The sequence below is a fragment of the Scomber scombrus genome, chromosome 20 (assembly GCF_963691925.1).
Source record: "Scomber scombrus chromosome 20, fScoSco1.1, whole genome shotgun sequence".
Taxonomy (NCBI): domain Eukaryota; kingdom Metazoa; phylum Chordata; class Actinopteri; order Scombriformes; family Scombridae; genus Scomber; species Scomber scombrus.
The window spans coordinates 11,655,505-11,678,290 of record NC_084989.1 but is presented as its reverse complement, the minus strand read 5'-3'; the positions used below and the strand labels follow the sequence as shown (position 1 = coordinate 11,678,290).

Below are 22,786 nucleotides of genomic sequence, written 5' to 3'. Positions count from 1 at the left end.
TTAACTTAATTATTAAATGAAATATATAATATAATCACTAGATAGGAAACACGTGTGTGTACTTAGCGTTCAGTAGCATTTAAAGACTCCTCTTAAAGTATCTCCAGAACATTATCTGTACTGATGTAAGCTGTTGAATGGTGAGAATTAGTAGCCATAAAAGTCTTCATGTTAATCGACTTGTGTTATTTCTTACGAGCTAATTGTACCTCACTGGCACCTGTATGACCCGCATGTAACTACAGCTACAGCTGAGAGATGAGCACAGGTTTTCATGTCTCATTAATGGAGATGTGAGTTAAAGTGAAGGGACGTCATGCATGAAACCCCTTTCCCTCCCGGTCCTTAGATATATGTGTACATTCGCCCACTTATTTAATTAAACGGCTGCAGCTAGCCGTCATATAACTGGGCTGTTCATTAAACCACATCACAGACGCACAGAGAGAAAATAGATCCTGATCCTAATCAGACCTGAAGGAAATGATTTCCAGACAAAGGCTTCTTCTAGTGAGATCTAAAGGTATGCTTTATGTACAGTATTTAGCTTGCTTAAAATGTCATTTCAGTTTGGAAATGTTGGATATTTCATGTTGCAGCCCTGAGAGAGCCTGTTTTATTTATGCTGCTCGTACTGTAGGTTCATTTAAATTGTTTTCATTTGATTGGGGCCTCCGTTTCCCAGCAGCTGTGACCTTGCATGTGAACGCTGGATACGAAACCCCTTTTAATCATCTTGGTATATTACAAGCATGTCGGTGTATATATGCCGACCACTGCCCTTCAACCCTAACACCCCTTCCCCCCTCCCACTTTCACATGACACTGTATATGAAATGGTTTGTTCGTCTTGTTAATATGCTGCGTCTAATGATGCATATGAAAAGCAATCAGCGAGGCAGCAGAGGATCTGCTTGAGGAGCAGCGTTAATAACTTAGGGAAGCGGGAGATTGCAATGCCCCCTCTCACACCACGTACACACAGGAAATTCACAATATGCTGGATTCAGCACACTGTTTTGCCATACACTTAATTTTCCTTGTGTGACTTGGTGGTTTAGTCGAGGTGAAGACACCTACACAATTTACAGTACATTTTACATCTGCGTGTTGCATGTTCACACAGGTTTGCTTGTTGCCTCTGTATTAAAGATGTTATTTTTGTCTGTTGTGCGCATGTCTTCTCACATATTCTGTAAATGGCATCTGCTCTGCATCTGTGGGATCAGTGAACACACTCTGGGCTGTAACCTGGCTCTGTGTACTGTATAGAGGAGCAGCTTGAATAATTTACTCACTGCCCATTCGTGCTGAACCCACTTTCACACCTCCCCAGTAGCAGCAACAGCTCCATCTCTGCATCTCAGCCTTCATTCACACCTAATGACAACTGATGGGCGACAGTGTAAACACAGATAAGTGTGTTACTTTAGCTCCCGTGTGTATTATTTCAAATCTAATTGACCCCAGTTCGATGTGTACTGATGATGATATGTTTATGATATAAATGCAAACCATTACATAATTTATTGTAGCCTCTGCTTGTGGTGCATTGCTCAGTCAGCAGAAATCCTACGGAGGAAAAACCCATGTGCATAATTTATGTGAGCAGTTGAGTACAGGCCTCAGATAGCATGCCTGCGCTGCTGGTTAAAACACTGATTAACAGCCCTTATTAATCTGTCTCTGCTTTTCTTTTACCTTGAATGTCAAACCTTACTTGTCAGTCGTATGCGGCTCTTGGGACTTCAGTGCGAGCAGTGGATTTTATTTTATTTTTGAACGAGCTTTGGTCAACTATTTCTGTCTATAATCCTAATAGTTCATTAGTCTCAGCTATTCTCTGAGGCGTTAAGATTAGCGAGGTTCTGCTGCTCTTTAGTGCGCCTTCATGACTGTAGTTTAAAACTGTAATTTTTGGACTAGAGCCCAAACGGCTCCCCATTATGGCTGTAAGCTTTTCATTACGGCTGTTTTTCTCTCAGGCTTTCATTACTGCTGTTGTGTGTGATCTCCAGCAACTAACCTTCGATTTAGTAGTAGCACTATTTATGCCAATTTACTACCATCATCCCTATCTTCATATTGCTTTTATTCAACATAGGTGTTATGCAGAGGACATGTATGCCGTGCACCTCTCAGCTGTGTTTTGTATAATGTGGGCAAACAAGGCATGACAGGTCCTCCCAAATTGAAATGTCAGCCATCATGTTAATTCCACAGAATCAGTGCACGAAAGGGAGAGAGAAACAAGGAGGAGCGGGCTTTTCATCAAACCTATGACCCCCTTCTGCCCTACCCTCTTGCTGTTGTAATACCCCCCACACACATTTTAAATTTTCATTTGTCATAGCATCTCCAATTATTCCGCATCGCCGTCCTCCACTGTTTCCCCATTCTACCTCTCGACTAGACGCTCACCACCCTCTCGCTCTCTTTCTCCCCCTCCCTCTCCTGTCCCCTCTCCCTCTCTCACGCTCTCTCACGCTTTCTCTCTCTCTCTCTCTCTCTTTCCCTCTCTCTGTTTCAGTGAGATGAAGCAGGAGCTGGCGGAGGAAGGCAGCAGATGCTCCATCCTCTCCAAGCAGCACCGCTTCAACCAACACTGCTGCATCCGCTGCTGCGCGCCCTTCACCTTCCTGCTCAACCCCAAGCGCCAGTGCCTGGACTGCCAGTACAACGTCTGCAAGACCTGCTGCACATACAACAAGAGCGACAAAGCCTGGCTCTGCTCCGCATGCCAGAAGGGCAGGTTAGCATTTTCACACACATTCACATACACACCGGCGGTGAAGAGATTAGAGTAATAGAGGAATGAATGAGGGACTGGAGATACGGGAGGAGCTGTGAATTGGTAGACTGGAGGGCGGTGAAGTAGGGGGACGACTTGGGATGGAAGATAAAAAAGGGGAGATTTATGAAGGGGGAAAAAAAGGAAGAGGTGTGAGGGAACATGGGCATGGTAGGAGACAGATGTGAGGGGGAAAAAAGTGAATGAATGAGACGGAAGGAGGACTTTGATAGAGTAAGCGCTGAAAGGATGGGTGTTTTCAGGATTAGGTTTTTTGACTTTTCTGAGCTCCCAACTCTCTATTCATTTTTTAATTTGAATTGAGAATGTTTTCAGCTCTTTTCACATCCCTGGTGGTTTTACAGCAAAGAAGGGAAAATATATGGGGCCACTGAAGGAGACGTAGTGAAAAAAGGATATGGAGAAAGAGAGGAAATTGAGGGAAACGTGAAAATGTACACTGCTGGAGAGAGACGGATACGCAGAAGGGCAAGGAAGATAAATCAGGATTCAAGCTTTAGGATTTTTGACATGCTACTCCGATTTCTTGTGGGAAATCTCCCCCCCCTGCTTGTTTTGTGTCCCCCTGCGCACACACTAGAAATCTGGCTTTAAGGGGAAAAGATGGAAATGTGTATTATTGAATAAGAGAAAACAATCTGAGGAGCAGAAAGTGCTGGGGGAATGAGCTACAGCTGGTTTTATTTGCAAATGTGGCTTGCAGAACTTTGTGTAACTGCCTGTGTGTTTGTTTCTTAAAGCTGTTTATGCCTGCATGTGTGGCCAAAGCCTTGGGAGTTGTTCTAGTGGTCCGACTCACCATTAGTTGAATATTAAACTCTGGCTGTCTGGGCAGGGTGGGGTGTTGGAAATACTATTGTCACTCTCTTCTGGATTCATATGTTTACAGCAAAATCAATTGCAGGCTTGGAATATTTGATATGTGAATATGTATATGTTGAGAATCCATATGTTGAGTAGGAGTGTCTATATGTGCCATTGCTTACTGTCACATTTCAGCATCTGCTGTTTGGTGTTCATGTATTTATGAAACATATAATATGATATCTCATATGTCCGCAGGTGGGATTTTGTTTTGGCAGACAACAAAAAGATAGAGAGGCAGGTGTTTTTGTGAGCGGCAGTGCATTTTCTGGCTGTTTGTGGGCGAACGTGGAGAGGTTGAGGTGGACAGCATTGCAGAACATAACAAAGCTGCTCAAAAATGTGTTGCCCCATCCGCTTGGCCCTATTCCTTCCCCTCAATCCCCTCACACTGTCTCTTTCTGTCTTTCATTGATTTTTGCTGCGTGGTATATTGAGTTAGACCCGCTGCCCAGAGTCCCGGTGTATAAGACAGGAGGGAGGAGCCGGAGAGACAGGGGGGAAGAGGAGGAGGAGGAGGAGAAGGAGAAGGAGGAGGAGGTGGGGAAGGGATGATAGCAGTCAAAAGAAGTGGCAATGTTTGCATCGATCATCTCCCTCCCTCTACTCCTTTCTCTCCATCTTTATGTGTGTATGATTCTGCCTGGGGCTCAGTAATGTTCTCATTAGGGGTTTAGACTGAGTCACAGATGGGCCTGATGTCACAACATTGCTGTCTACCAGCTACATATAAATACAGCACTTTTCATTAGCGCATTAACCAGGTTTAAATCTGGTTTTAACATGAATTACTCTCTCCGGGTGGAGTCATGTCATTTGGAACAGTGATTTACAGCCTGCATGTGAGTGTTAGCTTGAGGCTACAGAGGCCCCGAACATTTGGAAAATGGCTATTACAGTAGGTTACTGTCGGAGTAGTTGTTTGTATAGAAAAAGCATTGATTTGATAATCAATGCACTCTGTTGGGAAATAACTGCAGAGAGGAGGGGTTCTTAATAAAAGAATATGATCTTGTGCAGTAATTACAAAATACAAAAAGATTTTATTTTAAATAACCAAATTCTCTGTATTCATTGATTAAAAATAGATCAACTTATCAGTGCTTTCCTTTACGTAAGCATTTTTGGCTCTTTCTGTGCACTTTCTAAAGGGGCTCTGCTGAATTTAAATGCAAAATCATCGATTCACAAGAGAACAGACCGCCAAATGGTCTCACTAACATGCCGTCAACACTCACAGTAGCAAGGCTGTGCTGTTTGCAAGTGCAATCCATCCAAGGAAAGCAGATTTGTAATCACCACACACATGGAGACACAGAGTTTTAAGCCACCCACTCACACATAAATGCATACAAAAATATATGGACGTATATTAGGGTGGACACATGCACATGAGCATACATTCATGTGAGCATGTGAATTGATTATACTGCATGTTGGTTAATTACACTTATGAGCAGCTGCAGTTGACTGGTTTAACATTTTAGTTTTGCTAATAAAGACAACCAACTGGTAGTCGATGTTTGTCTGTTGATGACAGATGGTGTATGAAGAGGAAAGACTCAGTGATTCAGCAGCTTTGTCATAACACCTTCTTAGTTTTGTAAAACACACACACATACAAACAAACGCACACACCTGTATATGCACCACACATAGCTTTCACTCCAGAGAGAGTGGGACAAGCGTGACCATTTGCAGTCTGCTAGGATTAACCGCATCCTCTGCCCATCGTCCCCAAACACACTGTAACACACACACACACACGCACACACACACACACACGCACACACACACACACACACACACACACACACACACACACACACACACACACACACACACACACAAACACACACAAACACACACACACACCACATGACTATGGTTCAATGAGCAAAGCCAAAACATTTTTACTGGAAACTGAAGTGTAATTTTTTCTTGTTTTGGGCCCCACACTCACAGCAGCGAGGAGAATGTAAAAGGTGGGGAAGAGAGATGAGAGATGAAGGTCAAGAGAGGGGGGGGGGGGGGGGGGGGGGGGGGGGGGGTTGGCAGGAGGAGAAGAAGACATTAAGAGAGAGAATGACAGAGGAGGAACCTGTCCTAATTAGCAGAATGGGGAAAGCACTTTTAAAAAAAAAAAATCATTAAATTCTTCTTTTGTTTTGACTCTCACATCTCACACTCCATTGTTCCTTTTTGTCTTTGCCTTTGCTGCTCCCTGAGTTTTCTGTTCTCTTCCTTTTTATTTTTTGGTCCTGTCCTATATTCTAATTTATATTCTAATTCTCTTTCACTGTCACACCTCCCCACCTCCCCTGCCCACCTGATAAAGTCTCCATTTTCCACATTTACATTTGAGCTAGTACACCTCTGTGTGCTTAATTTGCAGAAAAGGACTGCTCTGTGCCATGAGTCCTAAGGCCACTGAATGATGTACCTTTTTATATATAAATGTATATGTGCCTGTGAGCATGTGGCAAACTGTTCTTACCGATTTATAGCTTTTATAATCTCGCCCTAAAGCATGTATGTTGGTGAACATGCACACAAACACACAGACAAACAGAATAGGCCAGAATATACCCACATGCACACGCAAACATACACTCTTACTTAATTCAACTGAAATGTGTGTCTGTGTGTGTGTGTGTGTGTGTGTGTGTGTGAACTGTAAGACGGTTGTGGTGGTGTAACCCTGTAGCTGACAAGAAGCCACACACACACACACACACACACACACACACACACACACACACACACACACACACACACACATATACTGTATATACACACAGAGTCCACATTTAATTATTTGCTTCTTTGTGATGGCGCTGCCTTGGTTTAAAGGCCAAGCAGAAGCCGGGTAGCTCAGGGGCCTCAGGACACAAGCTAACAAGCACATACAAAAACTCGCTAGTCGTAGTAGTTTGTTTAACCACACAGATAAATACTCTCACATTTACAGATATCACATGCATGTCAGAGCCATTTATTGTTACAAGCAGCAGCCCCTGCTTCTCTCTCACAGACTGAACACAGACTGTTTTTATTGCTCTCCTGTAAGTGGATGGGTTTTGCAGCATTAAGATGATTCAGATATCAGCAGACACGTTGTCAGTCACACAGCAGAGTGTTCAGTCAGGGATCATCCAGGTGATGATGAATGATGACATCATTTAAGGGTGCTTTTTTAAATATGGATGAAAATACATCTTTTTAATTTAAGAAAGTAGGCATCAGCAGCTAATCAATGTTTTTCTTTTGCGTCATTAAACATCAATGTAATTTTGATAACACAAAATGACAGTTCATTTTGGAGCAGTTCCCTCCCCTTTTTTACTCTCATCCTCCTTTTTAGCCTTACCCGACCCTTTAGCTAGTTGATATTGGTTGATGACATTGACCACTTCCCAGTCTATGCTGTGACTGGTTCTTGTCTGGTGTCTTTTATGATGTTCCTGTGTCTCTGGTTCAAGCTGCTGTGTGAGTGTACCAGTAGATATCATACAGTGTTAAAAAGATGGTTGTAGCTTACTGTTTAATTATCAACTGGTTGACAAAGCCAGAGCCCTTCTTAACATATGAAAAGGTTGAACCTAGAGCTGCAGTGATTCATTGAATGGTTAATTGTCAGAAAATCAATTGCTATCTGTTTTGATCATTGATTTATTGGTTCAAGTCATTTTTGAAAAAGAAATGTTAAAACTCTCTTATTCCAGTTTCTTAAATGTCAATATTTTCTGATTTATTTTGTCCTCTATGACAATAAACGTCATATCTTTGGGTTGTGGACTGTTGGTCAAGACAGTTTTTAATATTTTTTAGTTTGCATGACTCACAGGTTACACACCTGTGAGTTTATGCACATAATGTTTTTTTCTGCATGTCAAAGTGATCCCACAAATCTCAATTGTAGTCGGCGTGTATTTATAAAGACACTAGTCATATAAATTCCATCTGAACTCATATGAACCCTCTTGCTGCTGCTAGACAGAGCAGGAGAGTCACAGCGTGATCTTTTCCTGTCCTCCTTGCGGGAGAATTTTTATCAGTGCGGATGAGCAAAACTAGTCTTAGACAGGAGGAGTGTGCCCTACAGCACCTTGCTGCAGCCACCACAGACATCTTGGTTTTTTAATAAGGCATTTGCATGTCTGTGGGTCTTTCTGCTCTGCTGCTGTGTTTTTGTTAATATTTACACTTTCCATGTGTAAAGAGAAATGGGAGGAAGAGAAGAGGGCAGATTAGAAGCAGAAAAACAGCAACCACAGTAGATGAAGAATGGAAATCTCTCATTTCTTACACTGCAGCACTATCAATTTGCACTGTTTTATTTTAACACCAGCCAACATAAATGTGGAAGAATTGTGGAGCTCTATTTTGGGCTGAAACCGGGTGTCTGAAAATTCCCACTCTTGATACCCAGGAAGCTTTTCATGAATTGGAACAGTTTGAAGAACGTTGCAGCTGAACCAACTTGCAGCCCCTCATCTCTGTGAGCTGCAGGGACAGGAAGAAGAACCACTAATCACTCTCTCTCCTTTCTTTCCTCCCTCCATCCTTTCCTCTCTCCCTCCTCCGCGGCCTTGTCTCGTGTACAACCCATCTGACAGAGGAGCCACCAGTCGATCGTAACTCTCGACAGTGATTTGTACTTTCTGCAGTCGGGCCCGACAGCAAACACACATGGAGAACCTCACACACACACATAGCACACTGGTGATTTAGGTTCAGGTATCTCTTGGTGGTCCTGAGTTTGGCCAAGTACCTTGGTCTCATGAATTGAAATTTAGCCTATATCAGAAACTGTGCTTGAATTGTACTAATGCAATTTGTGCTTCATGTTTCTTAAAAACTAGTTACTGTTTAGTTTTTCAGCCTTGAAGACATCTCTGTGTGTCTTGTCAGTGTGCGTGTGCAGTACCTGTCTGTGTGTGTGTATATACTGTATGCTGTATTTATATTTATGCACAGCAGAGTGTGTGTGGATGCCTGCTATGTAAGTGATCGCCACTTTGTGAACCCTTGTGTTCCATGAAAAGCATTTTTCTCTGTAGGGGCTGAGGTTCTATAGCAGGTAATAAATCACTGCTATCCAGGTAAATGTGAGTACATGCGTATACACAGAGAAATACACGCACACAAAGGGAACTTTGAACGTTCCCTCTTGTGGGTGGGTTAATTTTTGTCAGTCGCGTGTATACTGTTGTGTGTTAATTTGCAGATATTGCTCTGAGTCATTTATGTCTCTCCGACTCTGCCGGTCGGCCTCTGGCTCTCATTCCCCCTCCTCCTCCTTTCCTGTTTGTGTGTGTTTGTGTGTGAGACTCTGATCTGAAACCGGTCACACTGAAACAGCACACTCTGCAGTTCCTGTGATGTGTACCTGCAGGTTTGTTCCGGTAATTCACGACTGGGGAAAGCAGCTGCTATGTCGGAGCACCCCACGTGAATGGGGTCACTTTTGGCTCACGGTGCTCACACAGCAGACCTGCAGCTCCAAGGTGATTGGAAATCTCATGATTCCTAAATCGGTTTATGCAGTAGTTGGCTAGTGGATCAGAATGGAAGCTAAAGCCCTTGTTGTTTTTATTGTGGGTTAGTGGGATTGGAGACGGAAACTGTGTGCCACAGAGTGGAGCAAGACAAAGAGAACACCTAAGAACACTTATTCTTTGCAGCTTGTAGTGACCTAACACCCACTAAAGCTGCTTTATTATTGTCTTTGCTGTGTGGTGCATTCAATGGTCAAAATCGCATTTTGCTTAGAATTCCTTTCTTTCCTTGGTGGTGTTTGCCAACTGCTTGAAAGTTTAGAAAGTTGCAGGTACAATTCCTTAAAGCATTTTAATTATCTTAATGTAAAACAAGTCAAATTGATCCTTTTAAAGGATTTATTTGCAGCAACTGTTTGACCCAGCTCCAGTGCAGTGTTTCTACGAAAAGAACTTAAGTCATTTATTTTCTAATCATGACTTCAAAAGTCATGACCTTTAATCCATCCACAAACACTTACAAAGGGAAACCTCATAGCTCCATAATCCCCACACACTGATTTACTCAAATAGAAATTTTGATGTATGTATAGAATCTCTATTCCCTCTGAACCCCCCACCCCCCCACCCCCCACACCACCACACCACCACCATCACTGGCCCCAGGCTACAACGGCTGGTTTCTGAAGATGTGAGCAATCAAACACATCTCCAGCGCAGGGAGGCACCCCACGGCGCAGCCAGTCATGTCTCATTGGGCTGGCAGCAGTGGCTGCCAGGGGAGGATGCAAGCTTCATGACTGGCAGATCAATGAAGTGGATCTCAGCTTTTTGATTAAGAATTATAGGACCAGTGTTTAAGATGGCATCTAGCGTTGAGGTTGCTGATTACTGCCAATCAATACTCTTCTCCTCATCCTCCCATTCCAAGTGTGAGGGAGAATGTATGGCGACCGTGAAACTTGCGAAAAATGCGAAAGGCCCTCTTGAGAGTCAATGTTTAGTTTGTCTGTTCTGGGCTACTGTAGAAACATGGCAACGTGGTGAGTTCTATGGAAGAGGTTCTGCTCCCTATGTATAGATAAAGGCTCATTCTAAGGTAACAAAAATACAGTGATTTTTAATTTTCAGGTGTGATTAAAACATAATTATGAATGTTCAATTTCTGTGAAATCTGTTCTGTTAGATGCTATTAAATTCTTCTACTGCACCTTTCAAGAAACTTTAATATCACTAAATTCTAATCCATTTGTTGCTTTTTGTTCACTCTTGCTTTTTGTCCTCTGAATTCTAATATTTTTGGCATGCAGTAATAGAAAGGTATTTAATGAATAGTAATGTTTCTTTCCCTCCTTTAACTTCACCCTTGACTTATTCTCTCACTCTCTTGTGCCCTCATCCCTCCCTCAGGCAAATCATGCTGTCTGATCTCCTGCCACAGTGAACTCTCTGTAGCATGAAAGAAATAAGATATTGGCGCAACAAGATTTTATTACTCATCACACATTCCTCACATGTCAACCCAAGATTCCTCTGTAATGAAAGAGAAATATTTGGTTTTTTTTAAATATTCCAGTATTTCCGTGTACGCTGAATCTTAAGTTTAGTTTCATTTTCAATTAAGTACTTTTAAGCAGAATTGAACTACAAATGTACTACTGAGAGGCTGCATAGATAGGGGATTAAAATGAAAGGCAAAACAGCTCTGTTCCCAGATGACAGTGACCCATCTGGTTGGTGTCAGATCATGTTAAATGTAGAGTTTGCCAGATGTGGCTAATATGAATCTGTGTCATGACATGATTATGTTGCAAAATCACAGAACTACTTGTAATCGTAACACGTTGCTATAGATTGAAATAGGATGATCAAACTTGATCAAATCACCCCTCAAAAGTGTATTTTGAGGGCGTATTCAGGGTAGTTATTCATAACTCACCAGCAGGTTTCATTCATGTGACCAAATTAGTATTTATGGAGACTTAAATTTGCATTTTGTAGGGGTCTTTTTAGCTCTAAATCATAATCAATTTCAGCTGCATGCTTTTTGGACAAAAAGGAAACGGTGAACACTATAAGTAGGAGACCAATCATCTGTGAAACAGAATATGTTAGGACATATAAGTAAAAAGAATAACAAAAAAAATCAAATTTACTAAATAATATTTTTACAAGCCATTTAAAAAGTCATGATTGCATTTACTTCTGAAAGTCAAAGTACTGAAATAAAATAATTAAGCTGCATATTTAGTTAAAATAGTCTTTGAAGCATGTGCGCATTCATGCTGAGAAATATAATGCACCCATCTCACACGCACATGGGTTTTGTGGACTGGGAAATGAATAACAATTATCAGAATATGCTAATGTCAGTATCCCTCCCACTCCCTCTGTGCTGCTAGAGTTCTGAGGGACTTCAGATGGTGTGTATGTACACACTCTCTCGCTCTCTCTTTCTCTGCTGCATATCAATGGTTGTGCATCGCTCCAGGCCTCTGTCTCATTGCACCTCCTCTCCCATTTTTCAGCGCTTTAAATGGGGCTTAGCTGCAGAGCTGTCTGCACTCCACTCACCTTGTTTAGTCATGATTTCCCACTTGAGCGAGGAGTGCTGTTTGATCTCATTTGTTTAAAATCATCGGATGTTATTAAGTCTGTACCTCCTGGCCTCTGGGTCCAGCAGGTTGGTGCTGGCCGGCTGTCTGTGCACTTGTCTTCTTGCTCCCCTCGTCGACTGGAGTGCAGTTTGGAAAGTTATTCTTGCATAAGTTCCTGCTATGTTTTGGAAATAATACTTTTTATTTGGCATTTGTTGAGGTAAATTTCTTTCAGTCGATTAATTTACTGTTACTGACTTGCTCAATAAACCATCTGAGTAGTGGAGCAAATACAGAATTGATACAGAAGGCTGAACATTTGCCATAATTGCAGTGACTAAGTGTTGATTGGCTTGTCATGATATGTATGATCAAAATAAAGCACATAACATCAATGGTGCTATTTTCATACATTGAATTTAAGTATAATTCCTGCATCTGTTTAATAATAAGCAAATAAACATATTGTTACTTAACTTGCTTCACAAAACACGTTTAAAAAGTGAACACTTACAATATAACAATGCTTCAGTTTTATGAAGCTGTTGACAGTTGAGGTACCATGGGACATTTTTCAGCAGGTAGCTGCTCCACTGTTGATACAGATAGCCCGGAGCAATCAAAACAACTGGAAAACAAAAGGAATCCCTCTGTCCTCCCCCTCTATCCCTCTCTCTCTCTGTCTCCTTGTCTTTTGGGCTATTTGTTCCAAGCAGCAACAGAGGAGCTTGGGTGATGCTGTCTGATTCAAACGGGATCAAAGCAGCTGTTCATATCAGGCCTGCCAATGGGAGAGATATCAAAGCAGCAAGTAGACACACAAGCACACACACTGGCTCCCACTTAAAACTCTCACACACACACATGCAAAAACAGAAAGTGAGGCACATGAAAGCTCACAAAAGTATACACACAAACAGAAACATACACACAATAGCCCAACTGTAAGTTTATGTGGTCTTGCGCTGATTTTTTACAACGAGAGTAAAGGCTGGGAGGACACACTGCAGAGGCAAGACATTTTGTGCGTATGTGTGTGTTTCTCAGCCAGTTGCTTTGGTCCGCACTTGAGTACTATTTCTGTGTTCGGATCTGCCCAAATGAATCATACCAAGTGAGAAAACAAACCAGAGTCAACTGGAGTCAACACAGGTTTGAAAACAGTCTCAGTGTATTTGTGGTCACCTGCAGAGGTGAGCTGCGGAAGCCCTGCAGCATCTGTAGTGACTGCCTGACTTGTGAGTTCATGCATTTTGAATGAAGGTCTCTCCTCCAATCTAGCAGCCCCTCTCTCTCTCTCTCTCTCTCTCTCACTCTGTTTCCCTCTCTCGTTATGTATCTCTGCTTTCCTTTCTCTGAGGCGTTGAATCTTCTCCACTCGTCTTCAGCTGAGATCATTTTTCACGCCGCTGTCAAACAGCCGCAGGACGCACATCCACACACTCTGTTTCTGTTTACCTCAACACCCTCTGAAACAAACACATCTTGGGTACATTGGGTACGCTTTTTCCCCCAACCAGAGCGAATGAGTGAGTCTGAATCTACCTCTGCCCTCTACATCAGTCTGCTGTTGATGTACTGATGGTAAATATCCTACCTGCAGAGGGCACACTGATGTTATGGCTACCACCTGGTGTCAGTGCTTCAAATATCTGCTGGCACGTAAACACATATGCACCATTTTAGACACACAGGGATGTAACACAACATGTAGGACAAAGTAACAGCTGCAAAAAACATCTTTAAACATGAATAAATGAGCAGATCCAAGTATAAAAACATAATGAAACAAACATAAAGACAGACAAAAACGGAAATGTAGAAATAAGGCAGAGTGTAAGCTAAACATGTCTTTGGGTAAGCTCGTCATGCTCGCTAATCCCTTTTTCCCCACCACCTCCATATCCTATAACACACACACAAACACACTGCATTTCCCAGCATCCTGTCATCACTGTAGTTATGTGATGTTAAAGAGGAAATGTTTTTTTGGGAAGCTGCGTGATTTGCATTACTTTGTCCCACCACTGACCATAATTACATCCTCCACATATTCAGAGAACAGCCAATTTCCTTCTTTAAGCTCTATTCAAGAGCATCCAATAGTGACATTCCTCCCAATGGAATGCACTTCAGTATGTCTGTTCTTACAATCAGCTCTCCAGCATTTAGATTTTACACATTTAGCTGATGTTTTTGTTCAGTAAGGAGTGCAGCAGTCACAGCCGCAGCACACAGACAAAAAACCCAAACTGTGGTACATAAATGAATATGAACCTAGCAGGAAACTTTGATTTTCCAGTCACTAATTGGATGAATCCATTATGTCATTGTTTTAAACTGACACATATAGTGAGTATTAACACACACATATAAAACACCAAATAACTTCAAAGTGTACATTTTCCTGTTGCCTATGAATATATTCTATTGTTGTCACATTAGCATTTTCTTATTAATATTGCACAGATTGACAGAGTTACAAAATGCTTCACATAGAATAGTAAAACAGTAACGTAGCACAAAAAAAGAAGAAAAATAATACCACAGTTAAACTGTACCAATACAGCCGAACTAGCATGTAACAGACACCCATGCCTGAATGGTAAAAATGCATTACTTTAACAGATAGATCAGATAGCAATGTTGCGAAGTCTGAAAAGAGCTTCACATTTCCAGTAACTTGTTTCACCAGCAGCCTGCAGCTTAGCTACATATTCATACATTGCCTCAATGTCTTCCAGTATTGACTTCGTCCTCAGATGGAGAGTATCACCTTGATGTCTGTACTGATCTCACTCAGAGGTCACTGATAATGATCAAAACAATTTCTAGTGAGAGGCAGAGAGAGAAGGTGTCTGTCCGCCCCCGCCTTCCACTCTCTGCTGCTTCATGGCTTCAATTACTCAGTGTGACGGCATCGGTATGAATAATGCAGTGGTCCCCTGCCCTGGCCTGGAGTGTGATGCTGGCCTGCATGCACACACGCTTGTTGACATGAGAGAAAGAGGCCAAAGATTCTCTTGAATGATCAAAGCCTAGTTGGAATAAGAACAGCAGCAATGTGGAAGCTGAAACAGCTATATGTTTTACACCGGTCATCCAAATGAGCTTAATTACTATACTAATACTGTATCCCTATGTGATCTTTGTACTGAGATGTCATTATGATCTAGTGTTGCAATGTTTAATAGTGTTTATAGCTGAGCTTTTTTTGCTCTGGGTTATTTTTGCTTCAGGCTATTGTCTTGCTGTTGAGGGATGTTTTATCCTAATGAGGCTGAGTCAGGTAATTAAAAAACTAGATAGAATATACCATTTACAGTAGAAGTTTGGAGACACCTTCCCATTCCCTTGAATGAGAAAGTCTGTACTGTAGTCTGTCTGGTGCTGTATATACTGTATATGTAGCACATCAATTATAATCTAACTGCATTTTGAAATAGTTTCAAGGCCAAATTTTGTGCACTCACACTGTGGTAAATCCCTCCTGTGATCGGTAAGTTATGCAGGGTAGAGTTGACTGTCACAGGGGCCACCAGTTGATGGATGGTGTTGTATTTCGACTATATGGCATCCATCTCCACATGCAATCTGTTATTCTCCTGCTTCACACCGTCACCCCTCTCCAGTATACAGTCCACTCATATGATCTCTAGCCTGATTATACTGCGGCCATCTGGGCATGACCACACTGTTAGTCTGACTATCATCATTTACATCAAACATAAACACCATCCTTTTTGAGTATTTAATTGTTTCTCAGATTTTGAAACATTCAACAGGAGAATTTCAGGAAAAAAACTTCAAAATTAGATGATGTCTCTCTGAATGTCTCAATATATTTGGTAATAGACATGAATGGAGTGACCAGCAGGGGAAAAAGGGCAAAAAGGGACCAGCTGCAAAGGCTGCAAAGTCCATGCCAGAAGGACAAAGGCCAACAGAGGCTATTAATGTTATTTCGGATCAAAGTAAAAAACTGAGGGAGGTTTTCTCCTCTTCTGTTGGTGAGCCATTCCCCTCTCAATCCCTCCATCTGTCTCTGTCACCACCAAATCAGTGATGGCACAGAGAAAAACACCATGCAGTAAATGGGAAAGGATGGATGAATAAGAGAGAGGAGATAAGTGTGTGTGTGTGTGTGTGTGTGTGTGTGTGTGTGTGTGTGTGTGTGTGTGTGTGTGTGTGTGTGTGTGTGTGTGTGTGTGTGTGTGTGTGTGTGTGTGTGTGTGTGTGTGTGTGTGTGTGTGTGTGTGTGTGTGTGTGTGTGTGTGTGTTCGCGTATGAATTTGTGCTTGTGTGTATTGTTTGTGATCTGTGTGCCGAGCATCAATGATTCATCGTCATCCGTCTCCCACGCCCTGTCTGCCAGACTGAGCCAGGAGAGTGTTGTTTGCTCTGCATCAGCATGTGAGAGCTCAAGGTACATGGTCACATGTGCCCTCAGTCCAGTGAAGACTCCCCACACTCAGTGCCAGGAAATAGGTTGTGATGTCATGGGTGCAATGTAGATAATTAATAAATATTGAACAGAGCGATCATAAAGTGTAAACATCCTGATGCAGTGGTTTACAGTCTAGACGCGTAATATACAGAACAGGCTGATGCACACTACAAGAATAATTACCCCTTCATTTTCTAACTCAATATACATCAAAACTACACTGTTTCTTTTCGCCGAGCATGCAAATTCACAAGTTGAATAATGGTGAGCTTTGACCTTTGATCTGCTGGATTTCACACTGAAAATAGGAAACACATTCTTTAATTTCTCAGTCGAGTGAGCTTCAATTAAAGTGTGATTCTACAACCTCTGTGCCAGGTGACTAACCAGTCAGGGGCGCAAATACAGCAATAAACAAATGAGCCTAACCAGTCATGTTAACTAAATCACACAAATAAGCCAAGTTTAACTGCAGGGATGCTCCTGAACCTTCTGCACTTTTTTGCTCTTAGTGAGATCTTGAATTTTGTTATTGTGCATGGCCAGGTTCCTGGGTAGTTTTGTCTTGTAGCCACGATGCCTGCTGCTGAGTGTTGGCGTTGCTATTCATAGTGTGAATCTTCGAGGAAGTGCAGAAAATGCTTCATAAATATATGCATACGTACAATGGTGCTGTGATAAAGTGGTTACAGTTGGAATCGGCTTTGAGTTATCAGCATTAGACTGAAAATACATTTTACTGCAGAAGAACTTCCTCACGTTCCACACGTCTGCTCTTCTGTTAGCTGTTCATTTGCATAAAATTGCACTTACTTCTTATTTTCAAGTTGCAGAGATCTCTACACTAGGTTTCAGTCTTCAATTTTTGTGTCTTAGTGCTAAATTGAATCAAGTGGATAAAGTTTGTTGCATGGCATTAGTAAGAGAACTTGATACAGTTTAGTCACAGAGTGCTCCATTCACAAAAAGCATTTTAGACTGCATTCTTGGTCCATAACATGTGCACAGTAATGTCACATAAATTAATTAATTGTTATGAAAAATGTACTCCTGTTAATGGTTCAAATTGGTAACTATAATAACAGAAGGAGATAGGAGTAATTGTGTGTATGTTAAAAAGTATTTCTGGTCCTGCAGTCTGCACTTTAAAATATGATAACTGCATCAAATCATCAAAGTGTTCCTTGAGGCTCGGTCTATTGCTGACGCCAGTGTAACAGTAGTGTTTTGATAACAGCTACAGTATGCTGCATTTACAGAAAGAGAGAAACAATCAGGCCAACAGACAGCTGACAAGTCAAACTGAGAATAATGGAAAACAAAGACGGAAGTTGGAAGAAAAGTCTGCAGTTCCAGTGGTGATTCTGTCTTCTTGATTGGTGTTGTGTGACTAACTTGATTGGAACTGCTCCCAGATTGAGGATAGCCAGAGGCTTGTTTGGGAAGCTGGCCACTCATTGGTTTCCAAATTGGTGGGAGTGCAGTGAAACGGCTAACTTTATTGGCCTGTTTTTTGTTGCCTTTCCTCCAATGAAATGCACTCAAGAGAGTGGAATATGTGGCCTTAAGGTCACAACTACACAGGAATCATTTCAGTAGGAAAACACTGAAACTGCAGACAAAATACACACTAATGTGATAGGAACTTATTTGTTAGGGCTATCAAAATGTCATTATCTTTATCAGAGAAAAGCTGACATCTCCTTCAGGCGAGGTCATTCATAATATTCATGAAATGGCTTAGTAAAATAGAGCCAGACATGCTGGTGTTAGTGATCAGATTTGTGGATATGGATTTTAATGTGCCTCTCTGTGTCTTTTGACTTATGACCCATTTGTGTTTGGATTTCAAACACAAAGCACTGTCCAGTTTAAGTCTTCAACTGGCAGCAATCTGCCCTTAAAACATTACAAGCAGTGTTAATCTGATTTATCTTCAGCAGCATGTGGCCTCTGCTGTGTAGAACATTAAAGCTCTGCTTACGTGAGATATGATGACACTAGTGCATTATTGGGAAATGTCTTTAAAGGCAAGTACTGCTGCAACCTGAAGCCTTTTTAATCTGGAGAGCAAGCAAGCACTTTACAGTTTCCCATCATGCCTTTAGGCTAACAGTTGAACTGAGTTGAACTTTTACATTTCCATTCGAGCCAGTCTTTCTGTGCTCTCTGCCTTCTTTGGTCACAGTAAAGCTCATTTATGTAGACAAATGTCAAACCTTGATCTCTGCAGTTGCTCTGTAATCTTCTGTGAAACTTCCTATACACTATGTTTGTCTTTTATAGGGAAAACAAAGGTTTTTCATAGCTTTCTGACTTATCAAGTAGTTTCAACAAAGACCGATGAATCACACGCTCTCCTCAAGATCTTAAAAGAGCATCTGCAGCCAAACATGGTTTGCCTGCTTCCCCCGCTTTTCCGTTGAAGATTGATTCACATGTATTACATAGACTGGGGATGTGCTTTGAAAAAGACTTCTACAAATAAACCCCAGGGAACAATTGCCCCATGTGCTTGGACTCCATGATGCCAATCAACGCGATGACCCCTTTCCTCAACGTCTCACATGCTCACTGTCCTTCGTTTGCCTGCATTTCCCTTCCCCTGTCGTCCTCTGCCCTCTCTTTCCCCTCTGTTGCTCCTCTCCTCCATCTCTAACAGGTGACAGCGTATATGTAGTCTGGTGTTGTCAGACCAGGTTCCATCTGCTCCCTAACAGGCCGTTAAGACTGACATTTCAGTACTTCGGACTCTGGCAGCTTCAGTATGCTGTTCCCCCATTGTCCTGTTTGTCCTTTTCTGAAATGACTTGATGTCTGCGGATGGAATTAGGTTAATGACCTTCACCCTCTGCATCCATCTCATTTTTTATTCTCTCAGTCTCCACTGAATGCTTTTACATTTTAAACACTGTACCCATATAGCTGACACTGTCATCAGCGGAGCTGAACTTACAGTACAGAGCACAGGGGCCGCAAACAAGCACTTTTGCAGGTCTCTTGATGGATACATTGGCAGTCAAGGTCCTTTGATTACAGGACAGATTTCAGTAACAACCCTGTATGCTGTGTAATAGAAAAATAAATCATCTTTTAAAAATATTTCTTGCGCACTCATTGTGTAATCTCAAAATTCCTGTTATTTCAAAGGATTTTCATTTCCTGGCCGAGGTGTTTGATGACAGTAATAGGATAAAACCAGAGTTCCCACCCAGACAGTGACCTTAAAAAACCTACAAAAAGCCAGTGATGCCACCTTATTTTAATTTAATTACCACCACAGCCTTTGAATCTTTTTCTACAAGGCTTTGAACACATTTATTTTGTTTACAGACTTTTGCCTCTTTCAGTCTCTAATCATATTGGCTCTACATGATTTAGACTCTCCATAATTGCTCAGATAAAAGCTGCAGGGAGCTGCAGTTTTCATTATCCACACAGAATAGCCAGATGGAGGAAGACTTGAGCAGTGAAAAGCGTAACCGCAGCCTATTCTGTCACTCGATTTCCCACATTGCTGGGCTGCTGCAGAGTGCTGCCTCCCCTTAAAATCCCATGTGGTGCTCTAGCTGTGCAGAAGCAGAAAGCAGATTATCTCCCTTTCCCATATGCTCTATACATCTTCACCGAAATAAATGTAGATATACAGCAGCCTGTGAAGAACCTGTCTACGGACTTTGTGGGTATACTCAGACTAAAAGTGTAGGCTCACTTTCATGTTTAAGTGACCTACTGTATGCCCAATATCAATTCATGCCCTCATCCAAAAATGACCCACATGTGCAACTGAACAATAAAGGATGTGACATCTGGCCAGCTGTTATGAGAGCCAAATTGTGCTCCATGCCCTAACCTAATTGTTTCAAGTGCTGGATTACTCTACTGCATGAATGCTCTAGTTTTGTTTTAACTCGAGGCATTTCCCTAAATGTTATTTTATTCCATGCATGAAATGTCATTCAGTAAAAACTACATGGATTTTGGTATTTATTAGATTATATTGTGGGCACATGGACTCAGCTAATATATGTATAAAATGTTCAACTTCAATTTTCAAGACCAACATTTTTTGATTATAATTAAGGGAAATGTGAGGAATCATGAAATGATGAAATCTGTTTGTAGGCTTATCAGACACCAAAACATTGCACAGTGGTTTGTGACACTGTGAGACTATATTTTACAACTCTGGAAAGTTAGTATGGGGACAACTATTTTTTGTGACAGCAGCTCTTTATTGGCAAAGATTGTCAAGTAAGTAGATTAGGGGCAAACACTGATGGATATTTTTCACCATTTTCTGACGTTCTAAATGATCATTATTTGCAGCCCTAAAAATCTGGCATTCATATTACATAATCTACGAGGAAGGTGGGCCCCCGCATATTTGGTTGTCCAACACAGCACGGATGACGCTTGCAGGATGATGTTGCATTGCAGTCTGGCAAAAGTTGAGCAGCAGAGATTCAACATTTTTCTTCCAGATGACCTGCTTTTGCACCCCCATAACATCCTACAACTAAATGAGAGAGCTTTTTCAGGGGGGCAAAAGTCAGTCTGGATGACCCATTTCATGATGAGTCATTACATAGTGGTAGTAAAGGCAACGGTATGCTTGATTTGAACTAGTTCACACAACTAGTTCAACTATGGGGAGAATGACGCACACTTCCAGACAATTACCCTTCAAATGCATTCATGGTGTTGCACTTTCTTATATGTACAAAAAATGTTTGAAACAGTTGTGTAAAGAAAAAAAAGAGAGCTTGAGAGAGAAGTTTAAACCCTGCCTACTTCTGCACCTCTACCCACTCTCTAAATGAAGTGGGCATCACTGTTGAATTGTTACTCACAGAAAGTTATAAAAAATTGTCCAACACAGCCCAGCCAATTACAATGTCAGAAAGGTGTTGGGATAGGGGGTCTCTGACACTGTTCAACTGTCTGACAAACACTTTGTTTGAGGTATACTGAGCCCTTGAGCATTCTGCAAAGGATGTTGACTCTTCGTGCAGAACATTTTTGACAGAATGAGCAAAGCTGAGGCAAGATTCTCCACAGCTGCTCTGAAGAAAGACGATAATAAACTATTGTATTGCCATACCGTGATAGGTACACTCGCCCTTTTATCTATAGCGGCGAGAGTACAATCTATTACTGTGTCAGGATGCACCGATAGTAGAATATCAAGTGTCAGATATTAGTTTTACAACCTAAAATAGAAAACTGTACAGTATTGAAGAATTTCTATAAAACTCCTGCTGTGAGTTTTATGTAACATTTTAGATATCAAACCCCATTCACTCTCACCTTCTGCCTCGTCCGTACAGAGAATATTAGATGTCTCAAATGCCTTTTTTTTGGTGTTCTTGCTTGTTGTTTTGCAAGGGTCAAGGTCTAATCTTGTTTTTCTCTGATTAAAAGATATTTAAAATCAGTATTGGCAGTGTTGCACAGATCTGACAGTCTAACTCCTAAAAATCAGGACCACTGCTTAGGAAATCACAGTGCGGGCAGCTGTGTAATTCACTTTAGTTCCTCGATCCATGCTCTGTCTGAGAGCACTTTGTCCAAATATGACTCATTCCCCAGTCCCTCATACTGTGCCATGGGCTCCTGCTGCTGATACATTCATCTGGAACACCCAGGATAGTGAAGGTCTGCAGCCAGAGCAGTGTGACAAAGAGGAAGAGGGAAGCAGAGGAAAGACGGAAGGGGAGGGAGAGGGTAAAGATGGCAGCTTTAAGTCTTGAAGGTAGAGATGGCAAAGTAAATTGGCTGACCGCTGCCTGGAGCTTAGCTGCTCCTAAATTTAGACCATAGCTGCATTCACTTCACAGGTAAGTGAAGTGAGGGCAGTAATAGTCTAATCTGAACTTTCTGTTGAGCGTTGTGCTGCATGCAAATGTGTCTTCTCTCTGACCTAAGGTCTGATTATTTAATGACCCTATGCTCTACATTGGGGACCCTGCCAGAGAGACCCTGCACATGTGGTCGCACACTGTACTGTAAGTTCACAAAATTCTCTCTCAATGTAGGTGAGTCTAACCTCAAATGAATTAATATTGTGAGTAAGCAGCACACAGTGTGCTGTTTTGTATGACTGCATTGCCTGTGTGTACACGCACTAAGCTGAGGTGTGTGTTTGTACTATGTTGTACTGCATACAGCTTACACACAAGAACATGCACTGTAGCGGCCCTTGGCATTAAGAATCCCAGCAGAGAGTCTCTAACGAATGCAATCATTTTAATCTTCTAGCATTATGATGAGCAGCATGATGAGCATCACATCTGCACTGTGAAAACTGAAAATAAATACAAAAATTGCTGCCTGTTAACCTTTTCACTTAAGACAAGTACATTTGGTTGTAAGCAAATCATATACATTTCAACTGTGTAATTATTATGTTAACACTTACATGTGCTTCACATTAAACAACTTAAATTTAAAAAACACATGTATTGACAACAATGAGTGTTGTTAATTAGCATAATATGCAGTGTTTCTGGCACCAGATAATGACATTTAAATAGCACTCCATGTAACTGTTTTCTTACCCGTT

At 41.6% G+C, this 22,786-nt stretch overlaps 1 protein-coding gene across 1 annotated transcript in view; it reads left to right on the top strand.

Moving 5' to 3' along the window:
• The window catches only part of myripb (myosin VIIA and Rab interacting protein b), a 95,924-nt gene that overhangs the window by 39,844 nt on the left and 33,294 nt on the right, over positions 1–22,786 (top strand). The window contains exon 2 of the mRNA XM_062441957.1: positions 2,531–2,752. Within this exon, the coding sequence (XP_062297941.1) occupies positions 2,531–2,752 (222 nt within the window). The remainder of the gene's footprint in view (positions 1–2,530; positions 2,753–22,786) is intronic.